Below are 18,966 nucleotides of genomic sequence, written 5' to 3'. Positions count from 1 at the left end.
ACATTTTCTCTAGCTTAATTTTAAGGATATAGTATATAATATACGAAATGTGTGATTACAGGTGTGAACCACTGCAGCCAGCCATGATTTTCTTAATAACATTTTCTCTAGCTTAATTTTAAGGATATAGTATATAATACACGAAATGTGTTTTAATCGACCTTTATGTTTATATTATTGATAAGTCTTCTGGTCAACAATAGGCTATGAGTAGTCAGTTTTGGGGGAGTCAGAAGTTATACAAGGGCCAGGTACAGTGGCTCACACCTGCAATCCTAGCTCTTTGGGAGGCCAAGGTGTGAGGATCACTTGAGTCCAGGAGTGCGAGACCAGCCAGGGCAATGTGGCAAAATCCCGTCTCTACTAAAAAAAAAAAAATTAGCTGGACGTGGTGGCATGCACCTGTAGTCCCAGCTACACGGGAGGCTGAGGTTGGGGGATCACCTGAGTTCAAGAGGTTGAGACTGCGGTGAGCCGAGATTGTGCCACTGTACACCAGCCTGGGCGACGCAAGTGAGACTCTGTCTCCAAAAGTTATACACAGATTCTTAACTGCATCTGTAGGGGTTCAGACCCCCTAACCCCCACTTTGTTCAAGGGCCAGCTGTATAGTAATAAAAACTGACAGTCATCCAGTGCTGTGTGTGGATGCCTTTCTAAAGGTAAATGTATTTTATGTACAGTGACTTACCGTAATCCGCACAACAGCACTGGGAGGTTGATTCTCCTATTATCCCCATTTTACAGGCGAGGAAACCGAGGTACCCTTGGGGAGGTTAGGTCAGCCATGTGTACGGCAAGCAGTGAAGGCAGAATTATTTACTCAGGTCTTCTGTTCTTGACCATCTGTTTTCAGATTACAAATTACACTACATGAATCTGTGTGTGTAAATCGTAGTCCACTTAAGAAATATTTTTCCTACCTGGACTTTAAAGATTTTCAATACATATTGCCATAATGCTTTTCGAAAAGGTCCTACTTCAGATATACTTCATTTCAGCAAGAATTCTGAGCACTACAAGAGATGGATCCAATGGGAGAAAAAACAGCTGTACACATTTATCACATATTTGAGTGCCCACTACCTGCCAGGCACTCTTAGGTGCTGACGATTCCAGTGACAAAAGCCCCTGCCTTTATGGCCATGGGAAGGGGCTGGGAGGCAGACAACCTGCAGACACACAGCCAGTGTGTGCAGCAGGTTCGAGGGTGGTGGCAGGTGCTGAGGAGGCGGCCGGGGGTGTTGCGGAGTGGCCGCCGTTGGAGAAGAGAACAGGACAGAGGCTGGGCCAGGGTGGGCTACAGACACCAAGATGCCTGGGGGTCTGGGCCTGACAGCACCTCTGTTCCACGCTGTCAGCCAGCCCTGGCCACTAGAGCCATGTGACCGTGGGGTAAAGTGCACTCAAGTCAGTCAGATCTTGGTCAAGAGTAGCTTGCTTCTCCTGGTACTGAGGACAGAGAAATGACTCCCTAATGGGAAAAAAGTCATGAGTAGCCCTCAGGAGCAGTCCTAGGACAGGTTACAGTGGCTCTGTGGGCATGGCCTCACTTTCCCAGGGTGGTGTGGGAGTGGCCTCTCCCTCTGGGTGTGACTAGGTCACAGAGCCTCATCTGCCAGAGGGCAGAATGTTGTTTTATGAAATGAAAAAATGTTGACTTTTCATCATGGAGAATGTCAGGAATATACAAAAGTAGAGAGAGGAACGTAGGTACTCCACGCAGTCACCCAGCCAGCTGCAAGGATTATTCTTTTCTCTATCACTTACCCTCAAGCAGCTCCCACTGTTATTTTGAAACAAATCTCAGGCATATCATTTCATAGAAATAGAAAATAAAAAATAAGTAAGTAGAAAAATATTCCAAAACTATTTTTATGTTTTCTGTTGGCCCCCTTTTTTTTTGAGACCTATCACCCAGGCTGGAATGGTACAGTGACGTGATCTCGGCTCACTGCAGCCTCCGCCTCCCAGGTTCAAGGGATTCTTGTGCCTCAACCTCCCAGGTAGCTGGGACCAGAGGTGCACACCACTACTACGCCTGACTAATTGTACTTTTAGTAGAGACAGGGTTTTGCCATGTTGGCCAGGCTGATCTGGCTTCTGGCCTCAAGTGATCCACCTGCCTCAGCCTCCCAAAGTGCTGGGATTACAGGCATGAGCCACCACGCCCAGCCCCCCTTTTATTTTTTTGGAGACAGGGTCTCACTCTGTTGCCCAGGCTGGAGTACACTGGTGTGATCACAGCTCACTGTGGCGTCAACCTTCTGGACTGAGTGATCCTCCCACCTCAGCCTCCCGAGTAGCTGGGGCCGCAGGTGCACACCACCACACCTGACTAATTTTGTGTTTGTTTTTTGTTGAAACAGGGTCTTCCTGTGTTGCCCAGGCTGGTCTCAAACTCTGGGGCTCAAGTGATCCTCCCACCTCGGCCTCCCACGGGGCTGGGATGACAATGTGAGCTGCTGCGCCAGGCTGGAGTGCTTACTTTTGGTTGTACATTTACTTTTTGCTTTATTTTACAGTGATTGGCAGTTGCTTGTCCACTCATACATTACAGTACATTAGGAAATGTTTTCAAAACCTCAGGTTTGAGGAATGTTGGTAATCTAGCCAGTGCACTGGGGAGGCTCTGCAAATATGTGTGCAGACTATAGACTCTCACACATGTCCCAGAATCGGGCTCTAATCTTGGCTATGAAGTTAATGACCAAAGCTAAAGCAGTAGTGATGTGGTTGATTTCAAAATTCCATGTGTCCCCAGGTGAAAAAGCACCTTTGGATAGGAAATTCAAGCAGCAGTGAGTAGGCCATCTATGTAAGCCCAGACCCTAGGGAAGAGCTGGCTGCTGAGGGTGCCCCTTGGAGAACGGGCAGAAGCTCTACTTGTTTAGCTGAGGTTCCCCAGCAGCCTGCATCAGACCTTTCTGTGGGGTCATCTGACCTGGGGAGACCCTACCCCGAGCACTTAGTCAGGAAAGGCCTGCTGATGAGAGTTCTGTATTCTAATCAAGTGTGTAGGTTTTTTCCTTGTTACCTCCCAACCTTCAGTCTCGGTGCTAAAATAGCCATGTTTATTCTAGTGTTAAATAAATGCCAGGAGTTCTGTCATGCTTTCTGCCTTGGAGGAGCGTGGCCAGAATGAGGGTGGTTCCGCTGACGTGCACATGGTGTTTGTGGATTTTCTAGTGAATGATTTCCTTCCAGCTGTAGTTGAGTGGTTTCCACGAACAGGTACAATCTAGAAAGTCAAAGGCCAAGTGTAGAATATAACTTTTTTTCTTTCTTTCAAAAACCTCATTTGATTGCAAGCAAGGGAGTGTTAAAAAACTAAAAACAAACCACCTGTTTATAACAACAGCCTGGTGGTGATCACAAATTGTCTTAATTGTGTGAACCTGTATATGAAACAGGAATATTGGAATTTGCTGTGTTCAAAATGCCAATTAAAACTTCATAAAAGCCGGGTGTGGTGGCTCACGCCTATAATCCTAGCACTTTGGGAGGCTGAGGTGGGCGCATCACCTGAGGTCAGGAGTTCAAGACCAGCCTGACCAACATGGAGAAACCCCCGTCTCTACTAAAAATACAAAATTAGCCAGGCAAGGTGGCGCATGCCTGTAATCCTAGCTACTCAGGAGGCTGAGGCAGGAGACTCTCTTGAACCAGGGAGGCTGAGGTTGCAGTGAGAAGAGATTGCACCACTGCATGCCAGCATGGGCAACAAGAGCGATACTCCATCTCAAAGAAAAACAATGGCTGGGCATGGTGGCTCATGCCTGTAATCCCAGCACTTTGGGAGGCCAAAGCAGGTAGATCACGAGGTCACGAGATCGAGACCAGCATGATTAACATGGTAAAACCCCATCTGTACTAAAAATACAAAAATTAGCTGGGTGTGGTGGCGGGTGCCTGTAATTCCAGCTACTTGGGAGGCTGAGGCAGGAGAATTGCTTGAACCTGGGAAGCGGAGGTTGCAGTGAGCCGAGATGGCGCCACTGCACTCCAGCCTGGTGACGGAGTGAGACCCCGTCTCAAAAACAACAACAACAAAACAAAACAAACTTCATAAAACAGGTGGGGCTTTGATGTCTAGTGCTGTTGGCAAGATAATATAAAATATGATTATGGTCTTTACTAAATGTCAGTTATGCTTTAATTTATTCACGCCATTTAAAGAGACAGATGGGCAAACTTAAATCTAGAATGAGTGGGAATCAAGAATAAATAGTCCCAAAGGTTTGACATCTCTGTAGATTATACATATACCCTTGAACAATACTATTTTCAGTATTTTAACATCTATGTAAATAGAAGCACATATGCTTATTGAAGAACCAGAGACAGACAAAATTTCAGTTTTAGTTTTTTACTTATCATGTCTGTAAAACATTCTTGTGTTATAGTTTTGCTGTTAGAAAGAATAGCCTTGAAAAGTGAGTGTTCTCAGAATGTCTTCCCCGTTATGATGAGGGAATAACTTCTGTTTACTTGTCTTGGGGACTCATCCTGCCACTGGAAGATTAAGAAGACTTTCAGTGGTTGTGTGGTCTCTCTTCCCCTGTCTCTTTCCGGTTTTTACTGACAGAATTGCTGTTGAAACTGTTGATTTCGGTAATTAATGATGGCCTGCTGATTATCAGAAAGGGTAGGGTGCCTATTTAAAGTTCTTAAATCATAAAAGCAAGCTGTCCTCAGCTTAACTGCAGAATTTGTCAGGATGGTTAGAGTGCCTATTCAGGGGGATCTTAATCACTTTCTGATAGTTTACAAAAGGTAATAGCCTAATGGTAAAGAATTTCGTGTATTTACATATGTAAATTCTCTATTCATAGACTTGGTTTCCTAGTTTGAAAGGCCTGTGAGGTTAGACCCCTGTGTTGTATTATGCACTTAAATCACCTTCAGACCTCTCTGCCTTCCATTCACTTCCTCCGAAGCCATTGCTTGCTCCCATGCGCTGCCAGAGGTGAAACTGTTCCGTGGCCGTCTCTCCTAGAGCTCCTTCTTATGCCTATGGAAAAATCAGCTTTTAAATGATCCAAAGGCGATTAGCACTCAGAAAAGTGCTGTTAGTTTCTCCGGTGATTTCCCTAAAAGTTGCCAGCTTTTCTTGCCCTCTAGGCAGACCTAGGGAGGATACATCGACTTCCCCGCTCTTCCCCGCTCTTAGTCATGCAGCAGGTGAACTGCAGCTCTGCGCTGTGTGACTCCAGAGCCTGTACCCTCCCGCCATGTCCTGCCCACGCAGTAGCTCTACAATGATTCACAAAACATTTTGTCTTGTTTTGTTATTCCTTTAGGAAGATGCAGTCACACCCAATGATAAGACCCTTTTCCCTGATGTTGATTGGCTAATCGGTAACCATTCTGATGAACTCACACCATGGATACCTGTCATTGCAGCCAGGTGAGAAGTGGAGGAGTTATCAGGTGAATGGCTGGGGAATGCTTCATCTTCTAAACAGTGATGGCCAAAAGGGTAGCCACTAGCTGTGTGCAGTTGTCGAGCACTTGAAATGTGGGTAGTTCCAATTTTTGAAATGTTTGCATGTTGTCTATATTGGGTTAAATTTAAAATAAATTCCACCTGTTTTATTTTACCTTTTAAAATATGACTACTGGAAAATATAAAATTACTGAGATTGTTCACATTATATCTCTATTGGCCAGCACTGATTGGCACTGTGATTACTTCTACGGTATTTATATCCGGTGTCAAAAGAGGTGTCCTTTTTGGAAGTTTTTTTCTGAAAACATGAGGCTTTGCCTTTAAAGGGGAAATCTACCCATCGATAGACCCTCTGCAGCCACAGTTGCCTCTGCATGGGGAGCTGTGTGTGTCCGAGAGACTTGGCCACGAAGCAGGTTGTGCTGCTCCTCGTTGGCGTTTCCTTGCTGAATCTCCTTATCTCAGATTCTTCTGAGCTGTTTACATTCTCAAGGAGTAACTAGGTTAAAGATCAGGTCTTCACTCAGGCTTGGTTGTACTTCCTTCTAACAGTTCCTATTAAAAGCTGACATCTTAAAGTACTTCAAGAAGTTTTAGATGACACTTGATAACAGTAACTGTGAAAAAAATCATTTTTATAAAAGTAATTAGATTCATATTTTATTGAAAAGATATACTGTGTTGCCTTATTTCTGGAAATTAACTTGGGGAAGGCTGTAATTAATCTTTTAATATGAAAAACAATATTACATAGCCACAAAGAAAAGGAAATCATGTCCTTTGCAGCAACATGGGGTGCAGCTGGAGGCCGTTATCCTCAGTAAACTATTGCAGAAACCAAAAACCAAATGCCGCATGTTCTCACTGATAAGTGGGAGCTAAACATTGAGTACACAAGGACATCAAGATGGCAGCAGTAGACACTGGGGACTGCTGGAGTGGGGAGTGAGGCAGAGGGCAGAGGTTGAAAAACCCCCTGGTGGTTACTATGTTCACTGCTTGGGTCATGGGATCTGTCTTACCCCAAACCTCAGCATCTTGCAGTACGCCCATGCCACAAACCTGCACACATACCCCCTGAAGCTGAAATAAAAGTGGACATTATATACAAAAAAAAAGAAACAATATTGGCCAGGAATATCACTTCCCTATTTTGCCCTGATACGTGATTGCCATGTGGCTTTGTGCCGAATTTCCTTGACTGTGTCTGCTCAGGATGCTTGACGCTGTGGTTGTTGGTTCTTTTTGAAGGTCTTCCTACAATTGCCGCTTCTTTGTCCTCCCCTGCTGCTTCTTTGACTTTGTTGGAAGATACTCCCGGAGGCAGAGTAAGAAGACTCAGTACCGGGAATACCTTGACTTCATTAAAGAAGTGGGCTTCACCTGTGGGTTTCACGTGGAAGAAGACTGCCTCAGGATTCCTTCAACCAAAAGAGTATGTCTGATTCTCATGTTGTTGTTGGCGGTGTGTCGGCGTTCAGATGGAGAGCTCAGGGCTCTGTCACAGAGCCATGAACCACGCTGTAACATTCAAAATGTTCCCAGACGTGCCGGTGCTGATTTCTGTGCCTCTGTCACTGACGAGGCCCAGAGGCTTGTTCTGTCCCATGGTGCCCTCCTTAAAGGCACCCTGGTGCTCCCTCCTCCAGGCCTGCAGGAGCCCTCGCCAAGCCCTCTTTGCCTCTCCAGAAGCTCTGAGTGGCCCCAGGGGACCTGCCCAGAGGAGGCCTCAGTGTGGCCTGTGGCTGAACTCCCTGTGGAAATTTCCTGCTCCTTCAAGTCGCAAATAATTGGCTGCGATTGAAGTGTGTTTCAGAAGTTCACAATGATTTCCCATTTTCTCATTAAAGGCCTAGTTCATTCAGATTCACCTGAAATGTCATTTGGGCAGAAGTTGGCCCGGGGGCTTTCTGTGAGCAGTGGGACTGTGCCTCTGACCTTTGTGTGGACAGGGCAGACTTATGCCCTCTTGCCGCTCCGAGGGCTTGACCTTTTGAAAGTACCATGGAAGTGTTTACAGCAGCTCACCTCAGTCTCTGGTAACTTTATTTGACAAGACTCTGTGGCTGGCAGACAGTGTGCTTTTAAAAAATAACCCCGTCGTGTCCAGGCCACCGAATTTGATGGCTGCCTTAGCAAGAAAGGGCCTGGCTGATCTGAGCGAAGCCTCGGCTCTGCTGCTGCCCATGGTACACTCGGGCTGATCGCGGAGCTCCGCAAGCCCATCCTCATCTGTGAGACCAGGAGGAGGCTGCCTGGGGCTCTGTGGGGGCTGGACAGGATGATGTCTTCAGAGCCCACGGTGGGGAGGGCATGTCGTGGGCATTTGCTGGCCAGCTGCAGTCATAGCCATGCACCAGGAGCAGCGTTGGCTGGTGGCACAGGCCTCAGGGCCGCTGGCGCTGTCACTGCCCTGCTGCCGTGGGAAGTTACCCTGGGACTTGCTGCTGAGCCGTCCCGTCATCCTCTCAGTGTCCTCGTTTTTGGCAAGTCTTGGTCTTCTGAGGTCAGAATTGATTTGGGGAAACTGCTAAAGTTTGGGTCCTCTAGGCAGGTCTGAGGAGCCTGTGGCTTTGATTTTTGCACTTGCTGCCCCATTACTAATTGGTAGAGACCGTGGACTGTCGCTTCATCTCTCTGAGCTTCAGTTTTCTTATCACTGGCAGGTTTGGGGATCGAATGTAAGAGTGGATGTGAACGTACTTTGTCATTTTTAAAGCAGTTCACACACAGCACATTTCTGGTGGCGACTGGGTGTGTGACAGGCACTGAGAATTTAAAATCCCGCTGGAAGAGCTGGGTAGCAGAGATGTGGCTGTCACGTAGCGAGGAGGTCGGCTTCCTTATCACCCGCGCCTGGCCTTGTAGTTGATGCCTGGAGAGGAAGCCCAGAAATGAGGCGTCCTTGCTGGGGCTGGGCAGGGCCTGGTTGTCCGGAGGGGACTGTCTGAAGGGCACCCTCCATCGGGGTGTGCCGCAAAGGGAGGCAAGCACGCATGGAGCACCTCTATGGCTCCAGGCCCTCAGCGCAGCCCCTGTGTGCACTCGCTGGCTCTGGCAAGGTGGGGACAAAGCTGCCTCCCTTCCCAGCCCCTGGGGCACTCTGCAACTCTGCAGTGTTACCATCAGCATGTGCCCCTGCCGGGCGGCTGAGGGGTGGAATGAGGGGCAGCAGCAGGAAACTAGGACGGTGCGGCTGCCGGGCCCAGGAGTGTGGATTCTGAGTTTAGGCGCCTTTGTTAGATCTTGTGAAGGTCCAAGTGATGAGAGGGAACCATGGGCTCTTACTGTTTTTTTAATTTTTAAGTTACTTATATTGGTGTCAGTTTTTATTGTTTTTTTATTTATTTATTTTGAGATGGAGTTTTTGCTCTTGTCACCCAGGCTAGAGTGTGTTGGCACAATCTTGGCTCACTGGCCTCTGCCTTCTGGGTTCAAGTGATTCTCCTGCGTCAGCTTCCTGAGTAGCTGGGACTACAGGTGAGGGCCACCACGCCCGGCTAATGTTTGTATTTGTAGTAGAGACGGGATTTTGCCATGTTGGCCAGGCTGGTCTGAAACTCAAGTGATCTGCCTGCCTTGGGCTCCCAAAATGCTAGGATTATAGGAGTGAGCCACTGTACCTGGCTGGTGTCAGTTTTTTAAATCAGGATTTTTTCATGATAGACGTTTAAAACTTGTGATTTGTACTCCAGGATGAGAGAATTCCATGCAGAACGTTGAAATAGACTAGCCAGCTAAAATACTTGCTTTGCTCTTTTCAAACGCAGGTCTGTCTTGTTGGGAAATCCAGAACATACCCTTCCTCCAGAGAAGCTTCTGTGGATGAAAAGAGGACTCAGTACATTAAGAGCAGGCGGGGCTGCCCTGTAAGCCCACCTGGCCGGGAGCTTTCCCCTTCTCCACCCTGGGTTGCTGCTGGCAGTGCTGGTCACTGTGACGGTCAGCAAGCTCTGGACGCCAGGGTTGGGTGTGTAGCCAGGGCCTGGGCCGCTGAGCGTGGAGCAGGGCCCCAGGCTGAAGGACCCTGGCTACCTGGATTTCATCCCAGAGAGAAGGCTGAGCGCGTGAGGAACTGTGCCGCCCTGCCGCAAGATTTTATTGACCAAGTGGTTTTGCAAGTAGCGAATTTATTGTTAGGTGGAAAGCAATTAAACACAAGAAGTTCTCGAAATGGGAGTTTGAAGACCTGGAACGGGGGAGGTAAGCTGTCCACCACCTTAGGGAGGGGCTAGCACGCTCCCAGGCTTGAGGGCAGGAATTCACGTCTTCATAACCGACATGAAATGGTGTGGCCCTGTGACTACACACACTTTGAAAAAGCCATTGATGGTGGGCGAATAGGCTCTCTTCAAGCAAATTCTTTAAAATTTTCCAAATAGTTCTTATAAACATAAAGGACTTTGTTATTTCCAGGGAGGAAGGCCAAGGCCAGGCCAGGGAGTGACAGTTTGGACCCTTAATTAACTTTTACCAAACATGCAGGTTTAGGGGCTAGAACTACTCATTTTCAATCTAGAAATTATCCAAAGAGAAAACAGGTTACTGAGTGCAAGCAAAATGCACTGTCCCCTTGAGTATGTGGTAAGATTTGGAGCTGTTGTGATTCGATAATTTAATTCTCTTTGAAATCCCCAAAACACAACAATCAGCCATGGCAAAAGGAGAAAATTACATCGATTGTTCTCATGGGGTGAGTGGTGTGCTGAAATTATGTTCTCAGGTGACTGGTGTGTTGAAATTAAGGCCATTCAGAGAGCCAGCCAGGGCTGTAAGGACCTCGCCTCCTTCCGGGCAGGGATGCTGCTTGGCCGCCAGAGGGTGGTGTAGAGCTGCAGCCGGAGCCTGGCTTCTCTTGCAGTTTTGGGAACTGGAGAAGAGCACGGAGCCCCATCCCCTCCCAGCCCCTCTGTCGGTGACTCCTGCCTGGCTGCCCATTTGAGGGAAACCCTTCCTCTCCAGGCCTTGCTTTCCTCACCTGTGAATTTTGGGACAAAATCATGCCCGTTTCCTTCTTCATCCTTTGTCCTCTTGCACCATGTGTATGTGGGATGGGGCCAGGCCATGGAGCACAGAGGGCCCCTCCAGAAATCATTCGAACCTGACGGTACCTGGTCAGCAGAGCCTCTAGCCATCTGGTGAGAGCGGCCCTGGCTCAGTGGCTGATGGGGCCGACTAGCTGCTTGCAAACCACCAGGCACCGTGGGGTCTCTGGGTTGGCCCTGCTGACTAAAGGCACCCTGCTGTGGTGGGGCTGGAGCACAGAGGAAGAAAGCTGAGGCTGGCAGAGAGTGGAGCCCACCACAGGCAGCTGGGCCCCGGAGCCCCAGGGACATCAGTGTGGTCTGAAAGTTCCCACGTGCAGTAAACAGTGACAGTTCTTGAGTGCAGTTTGACCTTTAAATTCCCACGAGATGATGGGCACACAGGCGTCAGCTGTGCCTGGGATGGACAGCTTTCTGTGGGTGAGGAGGAAGGAGGAACAGACCTGGAGATGGAGAGCAGGGATGGCTGAGCGGTGGGCTCAGTCCTGCCTGCCCCTTGGAACCTGGGAACCAGGGCGCCTAACAGGCCCCGGACCCCCGTCTCCTCCAGATGGGTGTCCATGGGTCTGGGGCTTGTTAGGGGCTCTCCATGTGGCCTTGCTGTGAGAAGGGAGGAGCCGTGCCCTCGGCCTCTCAGCCCACTGCCTCCCTCCCGCCCACAGGCGGCCTTCAGGGCCTTTGGTCGCCCCACCCAGCCTGTCCTCAGGCAGGCACCTCTGCGTTTCCGTGCCTGTGGGCCATGTGTGGCTCTGTCTCCAGGACCTCACCCATCCTAGCTTGGCGTCTGTCCCTGTGGGACATTGCTGAGAAATAGGGTAGGAAAGGGCCCTGCCCTCAAGAGGCTCCAAGTCCTGCCTGGCTAGGAGTCAAGACTGCACACGTCAAAGGATGAGTAACAAAGAGGCCGGATGTGCCAGGCCCGGAGGCACCCACGGCTGCTAGTGTGAGATTCCCCGTTATGGAGTCCATGCTGGGCCAGAGCCCGGGGGACAGGGAAGGCTGACTGGGACAATATGTTATCTTTTTTAAAACACTCCCACTCCTCTCAGAATGGATTTGAGACAGCCGAGAGGTGGACTCAGAAGGTTGGCCAGGCTGGGTGGGCAGGATTCTCGCAGCAGCTGCAACAGCGGCTGCCCGCACCAGGCTCCTGGGTCAGCAGTGTGGTGCCCTGATCCGTGGGCGTCCGACAGGCTCAGCTGCATGCAGACAGGCGCCGTCTCCTCCGCTCTCCTGCAGCTTGGGAGGGTGCGGGTAAGACGTGAAGTGCAGCACCTGGCAGATAGGAAGTTCCTGGCACATACATGCAGGAAAACCAGCTTTCATTCATATCCAATTTGATGTTTCGGTAATAAATGACTTTATTGTCACCAGGTTTTCTGATTAGAGCATTTTGAAATACATGCAGGCTCTCAAAGCAGAAATTCGAATGGGAAAGAGACCATCACTGTGGTATCTGTGCTGTCCCTTTTTTAGCGCCTAGCGTGGCCTTGCTGGCCACCCTAGAGCCGGTAGCGCCAGGCTGGCTGCTCCGTGGTTGGAGCAGCCACTAGGAAGGTTCGGGCCCCAGGCTTGCCAGCTTGGCCTTCCTTCTTCCGTCAGAAACCCTGGCCCCAAACAGCCACCCCCCTTCATGGGTCACCAGCAAGAAGAGCTTGAGGTGACCACCCAGAGCAGGCAGCATCACCTGACGCCTGGCCCCGTGCGGGCGTGGGGCATGTGTGGGGCTGCGCCTTCTCAGGCTGCGCCACCTCAGCTGGGTGGAGACACTGCGGCCCTCACGGTCTGGCTGCGGTGTGGTGTGGGTTAGGTGAGATGGAATCGTGGTCCTTCGTGCTGGAGTGCATAAAGCGTGTGAGTATGGAACTGAAATTGACTGTTTCTGCCTGTGTGACAGGTTTGTAATATTTTGTTGTTGTTTTGGGGGAAAACCCGTTTTTCTACAGAGAGCCTGTCTCTGGCAGAAGTAGCCAATGAGCTGGACACGGAGACCCTGCGGAGGCTGAAGCGGGAGTGTGGGGGCCTGCAGACGCTGCTCCGGAACAGCCACCAGGTGTTCCGAGGTACGGAGTCCGCCTCTCCCCCGCCGTTCTTTCCTTCTTTTTCCCCCTTTTTTCAGTTAAATAATGTTTTATTTTAGAGTGGTTTAGACTCACAGAAGAATCTGGCAGAAGCACCAAGTTCCGCGGTGCCCCACCCAGCTCTGACATGGGTGGCATTTGACCTCAGGGTGGGACGTGGGTCACCCCGTTCCCTCCTTGCTCCTCTGGACCTCGTCCCATGCGATGTCCCCAGGCTGGTCTCCTGCTATGCTGTGCTTGCTGACACCTCAGCTCCACTTGCTTCACGCAGGACAGCAAGTCGGGCAGCCGCTGGCCGGGCCACCGTTGGCTGGGGGTCATTGTTTGGCGTCATCTTTAGCTGCTGCAAACTGGAAGCATTCCGAGCCACAGAGCCAGGGTGGGGAGTGGGAAGAGTGAGCTCTGCCCCACAGGCAGAGGCCTGGACTCCTGTGGCCCTCACCCCGCGGGCCTGGGCAGGGGGAAGTCCTGGTACCCAGCTCCCCGCTCCCCAACGCCCTGTGACTCCAGGACTGCCAGGGTATGGGGAGGCAGGAGGGCCCTCCACCCGCTTGTCCATTCACTCAGCCCGCAAAGCAAAGCAGACACATCCCTGGCCTGCTGGAGGCGGTGGTGCAGTGAGGGAGGGGGAGATGTAGCAGGTGCTCACCCAGGTGCCGGCGGTGTACACAGTTCCATCATCTGCAGCTTCCAGGTGTGCACAGAGGGGGCAGGAACACGGCAGGGAGCCACGGTTTACCAGCGCCAGCGGCTGGGGAGTTTGCCATAACTTGCTTTGTGGAGCTTTTTTTTTTTTTCCTCTTTCTGTAAGTATTTTAAAGCAAATTCTAGCTAGCACGCTATTTCACCCCTAAGTACTTCCACGTGCATCTTTAAGAATAGTAGGTGTCTTGTGTCACCACCATGCCCTAAGCACACATTTCTGTGAGTTGTGATGTGCAGGGAGAACTGGCCTGGCCCGAGTGGGCTCAGGAGGGCTTTACTTAGGAAATGACACTTGAGCTGGGCCTGGAAGGAAAAGAGGAGTCAGGAACAGAGAACAGCTTTAAGCAGAGCGAACAGCATTTGCGAAGAGCCAGGGTTGGGAGGAGTAAGAGTGGGAGCTGGTCGGGTTACAGCCGCCATGACCAGGAGAAGGACTGGGCCTCTGACTGATGGGTAGGGAAGACACCGAAGTCACAGTGGGAAGGAGTGGCCTGGCTCACACCCTAGCTTCTGGGTCCCCTGCCCATGAGGCAGCCGTGGGGGTCAGGTGCAGTGCAGTATCTGGCTCTGTGGGTGTGTGAGAGAGCACAGGTGTGCGTGCCATGCCTCATGTGTACACAAGAGCGCAAGCGTGTGGGTTTGTGCGCACACACACACACACTGCCTTTGTGTGCCTGCCTGCTCCTGGAGAGCTGAACTTGGCTTTCAGCTAAACTGGCCTCTCTAGGTGAGAGCTGCTGTTGGGTGGGGGGCCCATGAGCATGGTTGGAGCCTCTGTTTCCCGGGGCAGGCGCAGAAGCGTGTCCCTGAGGCTGCCTCCAGAGTAGACACTGGGCCTGCAGTGCTGGCTGGGCTGGGCCGCTGCCTGGAGTCTGCTCTTCCTTGCATAGAGCTTTAGGCAGTCAGAATACTTCCCACCTCCACGGGGCCTCTTTCTGTCTTTCCCAACACTTGTTTTTGTTGGTTTCCTGAAATACTGTCTTTTTCACCCACGATGAGTCTACTTGTATGTCAGTGTTTTTCTGTGCAGGTCACCCTGGGGGGCAAACCTGTTTTTTGGAAACGCTTCTGAGTAGGAGGCCTGGGGATTGGGTTCCAAATAAACATTCTCCTCCAGTCATGCTAAAACTATGCTCTGAAGCTGGGTCTTATCTCTGTATGAGGTTTAGGTTTTGTTGTAAGCTAACGTGGCTAGTCTCAGAAAATGTTTATGAGAGTGAGGAATTGGAAATGTTTCCAGATGGCTTCAGGTCAGCCAGCCCTGAGCATGACCTATGAGGGCCATAAGGGCCAGCCCTGCCTCTGTCCCTGTCCCTTCCTGAGGCCACCAAGGGGCGGCACGCTCCATCCATGCTGGCTGGTATGGAGCTTGGCACCGTGCTGCTGGGTACATGCGGGGCCTCATCTCATCCTGCACTCATGGCAGAGCAGGCGTTTCCTCCTTGAACATGCAGACAAGTCTCAGAGAGGTCAGCGCGCCGGCCTGAAGTCTCCCAGTGAGTGGAGAGGCCACGCCACAGTCCAGGCCAGGTCTGACCCAGCACTGGCACCCCTGAGCCTATGGCATCATCCGAGGACTCTAATCCTCAACCCGTTCCTCAGAGCAACTTGGTGAAAGGGAGTGTCTGCTGTCAGAAGCAGTGGTGGAGATGGCGGTTCCTGTCCTGAGTTAGAGTCCCAGAGGATGCGCACAGTAAGGAGGGAGGAAGTGGCAGGAACTTGGGTCGAGCAGACTGTGGCCCTGTGGTTCCATTTCAAAATGAGGAGCACATTTCCAGAAGAGGAGAGTCTTTCTAGCTGTTGATTGTCTTTCTAGCTGGCTGGAGCGAGTGCCCCTGGAAGGCCGCCCCTTCTGGCACCTGGCCAGATGGGGGTTCAGGTGTTAAGAGGGGCGGCCAGGAGCTACCTGCCATGCCCAGGGTTGTAGACACGGGGAGTGGGTCAGCGAGGCTGGGCCAGCCTGGAGCCTGCCTGCGCCGTTCAGGAGCCTCATCTCTATCATCAGCACCCGCTCCTCAGTCCTTAGACACCCTGCAGGTCCTGCTTCCAAAACATGGCTGAGTGTGCTCTTAACTCTGGAGCTGCGTGGGAGGGCCTGCCGCCAGCTGGCCTGTCACGTTGCGGTGGGGAAGGGGGTGCCAAGGCTGGCTCTGAGGGTGGGAATCTGCTCAGCCTTTGGCCTCAGTGATCCCCACCCACCATTCTCTTGACAGGTCAGGGCGTCAGGCCAGAGGCCCCTCTGTTTGGGATCATATGCCCCATGGGGAGTTGGGGAGAAGCTCTGGCCCCTGGGGCTCCACTTGAGCACCCTTTAGGGGGTTCCAGATCCCTCAGTCACCAGGATGTGCCCTTCTGTGCTGCGCCAGGAGGTGCTGTGCCAGGAGGTGCTGCTGTGGGGACATGGGCAGAGTGTCGTGGGACTGCCTTAATGGGAGTCTTCAGGTTAAGAAACCTCAGCTCCGATGTTGGGAGGCGAGACAGAGAGGCGGCCGTGGGAGGGCAAACGGGGTCAAGCCTGGCCTTGGCGGTGCTTCCAGCCAGGCTGTGAGGGTGAGCCCCCAGCTGTGTCCCTGGACGCAGCGAGGCGCCGCTCTCTGGGCTCATTTCTCTAGCTTCAGGGGAAACTATTTGTAAAGTATCAGTCTGTCAAAAGCACACAGGCTCGTTATTGCCACACACAAGGTGATTTGAAGGCAGAATTCAAGCTCTAATTCCTACACTTTCAAGTTCTCGTTGGAAGTCGGTGAGCCAGACTTCCTCACTGAGGCTCCTTTATTCCCCCGAGCCTTCTGTCGCGAGCGGTTTCCTAGCTTCCAGCGAGAACCAGGAAGGAGGTGGTTGCTTTGGCCACGTTTCATGGGGAGTTGTTGGCTTCCCACAAGGAAACGGTCAAATGGGAGCGTAGGTGGGTATCTCGGCCCAATTTGGGTGGCGGGGTCAGGAGGCGGCCTAGAGGAGGCCCGTGAGGCCTGGCACCCAGGTGACGAGTGGGCCCACAGCAGCCCTCTCCTGGCCCCACCCCATTCTGATGTCCCTCCAGCTCCCCAGTTTGGAGATCAGCCCTGGCCATTGGGTTGCAATGGCACTTCCAGAGGGGGTATCTAAACCACTGCACATAGGCAGGTCCCCCTTCGTGTTCCTGTTCCAGAGCTCCTTGGCCTCTGTTACTCCACACTTGCACCTGGAGGGGCTCCGGTTGGGAGGCGCATGTAAACCCAGTGCACCAGGACCGCACCAAGGAGTGGAGGCTACCCTGCACCAGCTCCGTCCTTAGACTGCGTGGAGGGAACTGCGCCTTGCCGCTCTTTCTGCCTGCAATGCTGACACAGTCCTCAGAGGTCGGGGCTGCAGCACAGATGTTTTCTCGTGTTTCGGCTCTCACACCATGGTCCCTCCTTCCTTCACTCAAGTGATCCTTCTAAAATGGTGGCTCTGCAGGACCTGCCTCTCAGCCAGAGGGAAGGTCGGTGGCCTCAATGATGAAGCCACATGGGACCCAGCTCTGTCCTCTGCCCTCCCCTCTGGCTGTCCCTTGAATGTGGCCAGTCCTGATGCAGTCTGTCCTGGGACACTCGGGTTTGCTGCTTCTCTGCCTAAAATGCTCTTCCTGGGTCTGCGCGGGGCTGCCGCTCACCTCCCGCAGGGCTCACCTTCCCCGGCCTTACCTGAAGACACATCCCATACCTCAGTCACTCCCACTGGAGGCAGACTCACTGGGACCAGCAGGAACTCTAGGCTGGGTTCCGGTTGTATCCCTGACCCTGGATTGGCACCTCGCGTGGCGTGGGAGCTAAACAGAGGCTGGTGAATGAAGGCACTTTCAGGTTTACTTCTCAGTGTGTCTTCTCTGTTCTAAACCACAGTTGTGAATGGGAGAGTTCACATCCGCGACTGGCGAGAGGAGACGCCGTGGAAGACAAAGCAGCCGGAAGCGAAGCGGAGACTGCTCTCCGAAGCCTGCAAAACCCGCCTCTGCTGGTTCTTCACGCATCACCCTGATGGCTGTGCTCTGTCCACGGACTGCTGCCCATTTGCCCACGGGCCTGCGGAGCTGCGGCCACCCCAGACCACCCCAAGGAAGAAGATTTCATGAGCTGCGTCCTTGCCAGCGGAGGCCTGGTCGGGGAGGCCAAACCAAGGAGAGCTTCCCCAGCAGTCCTCAGTGCTGTGGTCTCTGCTCTGGCTGTGTTTCAGCCAACCTCCTCCCAGCTTTCTCCAGATCCTCACAGTGGTGAGCCATATTTCAAAAACATCACACGCCAGAGAAGCCACAGTTACTGGGAAGCCCCCAGCTGGGTGCCTGGCTTGTTTCTGATGCAGCCACTTGAAACGTGCACAGCATCTTCATATCATAAAGATCGTGCACGGATCCTTACAGTGTCTCCTGGGGGAGAGCGACTGAGGCTGCCTCACACAGGCCCTTCCCAGGGTGCTGTCCGACGCCTGCCCCACCATGTCCACATCTGTGAAGAGGATGCGGCTCCTCGAGAAGTAAGACCGTATTTGCCAGCGTTTCTCACCACACTGGAGAGCAGCCGCTCTGGAGCAGGGATCTGCCAGATTGGTATTTTTAAAAAAGGTGTTAGGCTTGCTATGTTGAGGTTGTTTTTAGAGTTACAGAGAATAAAAACACTCATAATTTCCTCACATGGGCCACTCTAAGCGGCATGAAAAAAGAATCCTAAGTGAATTGTTGACAGGGCTTTAAAAATGTAAATATCACAGATGACAGAAAGGTAAGACCTACACCTTCCTCCCTCCTCCACGAGACCCTCTCCCCAGAAATACTGCAGCAGTCCTTTTTAGTCCTTCCAGAAAAAAATCCTGATTTGTTTCTCTTTTATTTTTATGAAGTGATAGGGTCTTGATCTCTCGCCCAGGCTGGAGTGCAGTGGCAAGATCATAGCTCACTGCAGCTTTGAATTCCTGGGCTCAAGCCATCCTTCTGCCTCCGCCTGTCATCAGCCTGTCAAGTGACTGGGACTGTAGATGCACGCCACCATGCCTGGCCAACTTGTAAAATTTTAGAGGCGGGGTCTCGCTATGTTGCCCAGGCTGGCCTTGAACTCTTGGGCTCAAGCAGTCCTTCCACCTCAGCCTCCCAAAGTGCTGGCATGACAGCCGCGAGCCATGGCATTTGACCCCCGATGTTTCTATTTAAAGTTATTTCTATGGTTTTATACAAAAGGTTACATGCAGTCCACACTGTTCTGCCATTGACTTTCTGCAGTGTACCCTGGTGCCTCTCCGTTGGGTATATCCGCCTGGTTATTGGCAGCAGCCGTGTGGCATTCCGTGGCAGTGCTGCACTCATCACTCCTGAGCAGTGAGAAGAAACGGGCATCTTATCTGAAGGCACCTCAGCTCTGCAGTACCACGGGGCGGCGCTCCCACGGGCCCAGACCCTGCCCTCTGAGTTCCAAGTCAGTCCCAGAGCACAGATCCCAGGCTGAGGATGTGCCAGGAGGTGCCTGGCCCTGGAAGGGTCCAACCTTCATCTTACTGGGAGACTGGCGCTCTGTGGCCCTTTGGGGCAGGCCCCAGTTGGTCGAGCAGCTGCAGCTCTGAATATTGAGGCACAAGGGAGCTCTGCTGAGACCTCTGGGGTCCCCACGCTGGGAAGTTCTCCCTGCAGGGGACACCTGGTGTAGAAGCCCTGAGGGAGCAGCCGGGAGCCCAGCAC

General features: G+C 52.0%; 1 protein-coding gene across 2 annotated transcripts in view; it reads left to right on the top strand.

Moving 5' to 3' along the window:
- The window catches only part of TRMT44 (tRNA methyltransferase 44 homolog), a 35,961-nt gene extending 18,031 nt beyond the window's left edge, over positions 1–17,930 (top strand). For both annotated transcript variants that reach the window (XM_054485234.2, XM_054485237.2), the window contains exons 7-11: positions 5,304–5,410; positions 6,704–6,887; positions 9,223–9,655; positions 12,444–12,560; positions 17,147–17,930. In XM_054485234.2, the coding sequence (XP_054341209.1) occupies positions 5,304–5,410; positions 6,704–6,887; positions 9,223–9,655; positions 12,444–12,560; positions 17,147–17,376 (1,071 nt within the window). In that variant the 3' untranslated portion in view covers positions 17,377–17,930. The remainder of the gene's footprint in view (positions 1–5,303; positions 5,411–6,703; positions 6,888–9,222; positions 9,656–12,443; positions 12,561–17,146) is intronic.
- The last annotated feature ends 1,036 nt before the right edge of the window (positions 17,931–18,966 follow it).

Source organism: Pongo pygmaeus, chromosome 3, assembly GCF_028885625.2.
Source record: "Pongo pygmaeus isolate AG05252 chromosome 3, NHGRI_mPonPyg2-v2.0_pri, whole genome shotgun sequence".
In the NCBI taxonomy this organism is placed as follows: domain Eukaryota; kingdom Metazoa; phylum Chordata; class Mammalia; order Primates; family Hominidae; genus Pongo; species Pongo pygmaeus.
Note: the sequence above shows the minus strand (reverse complement) of the source record. Positions and strands in the feature narration are given on the sequence as shown.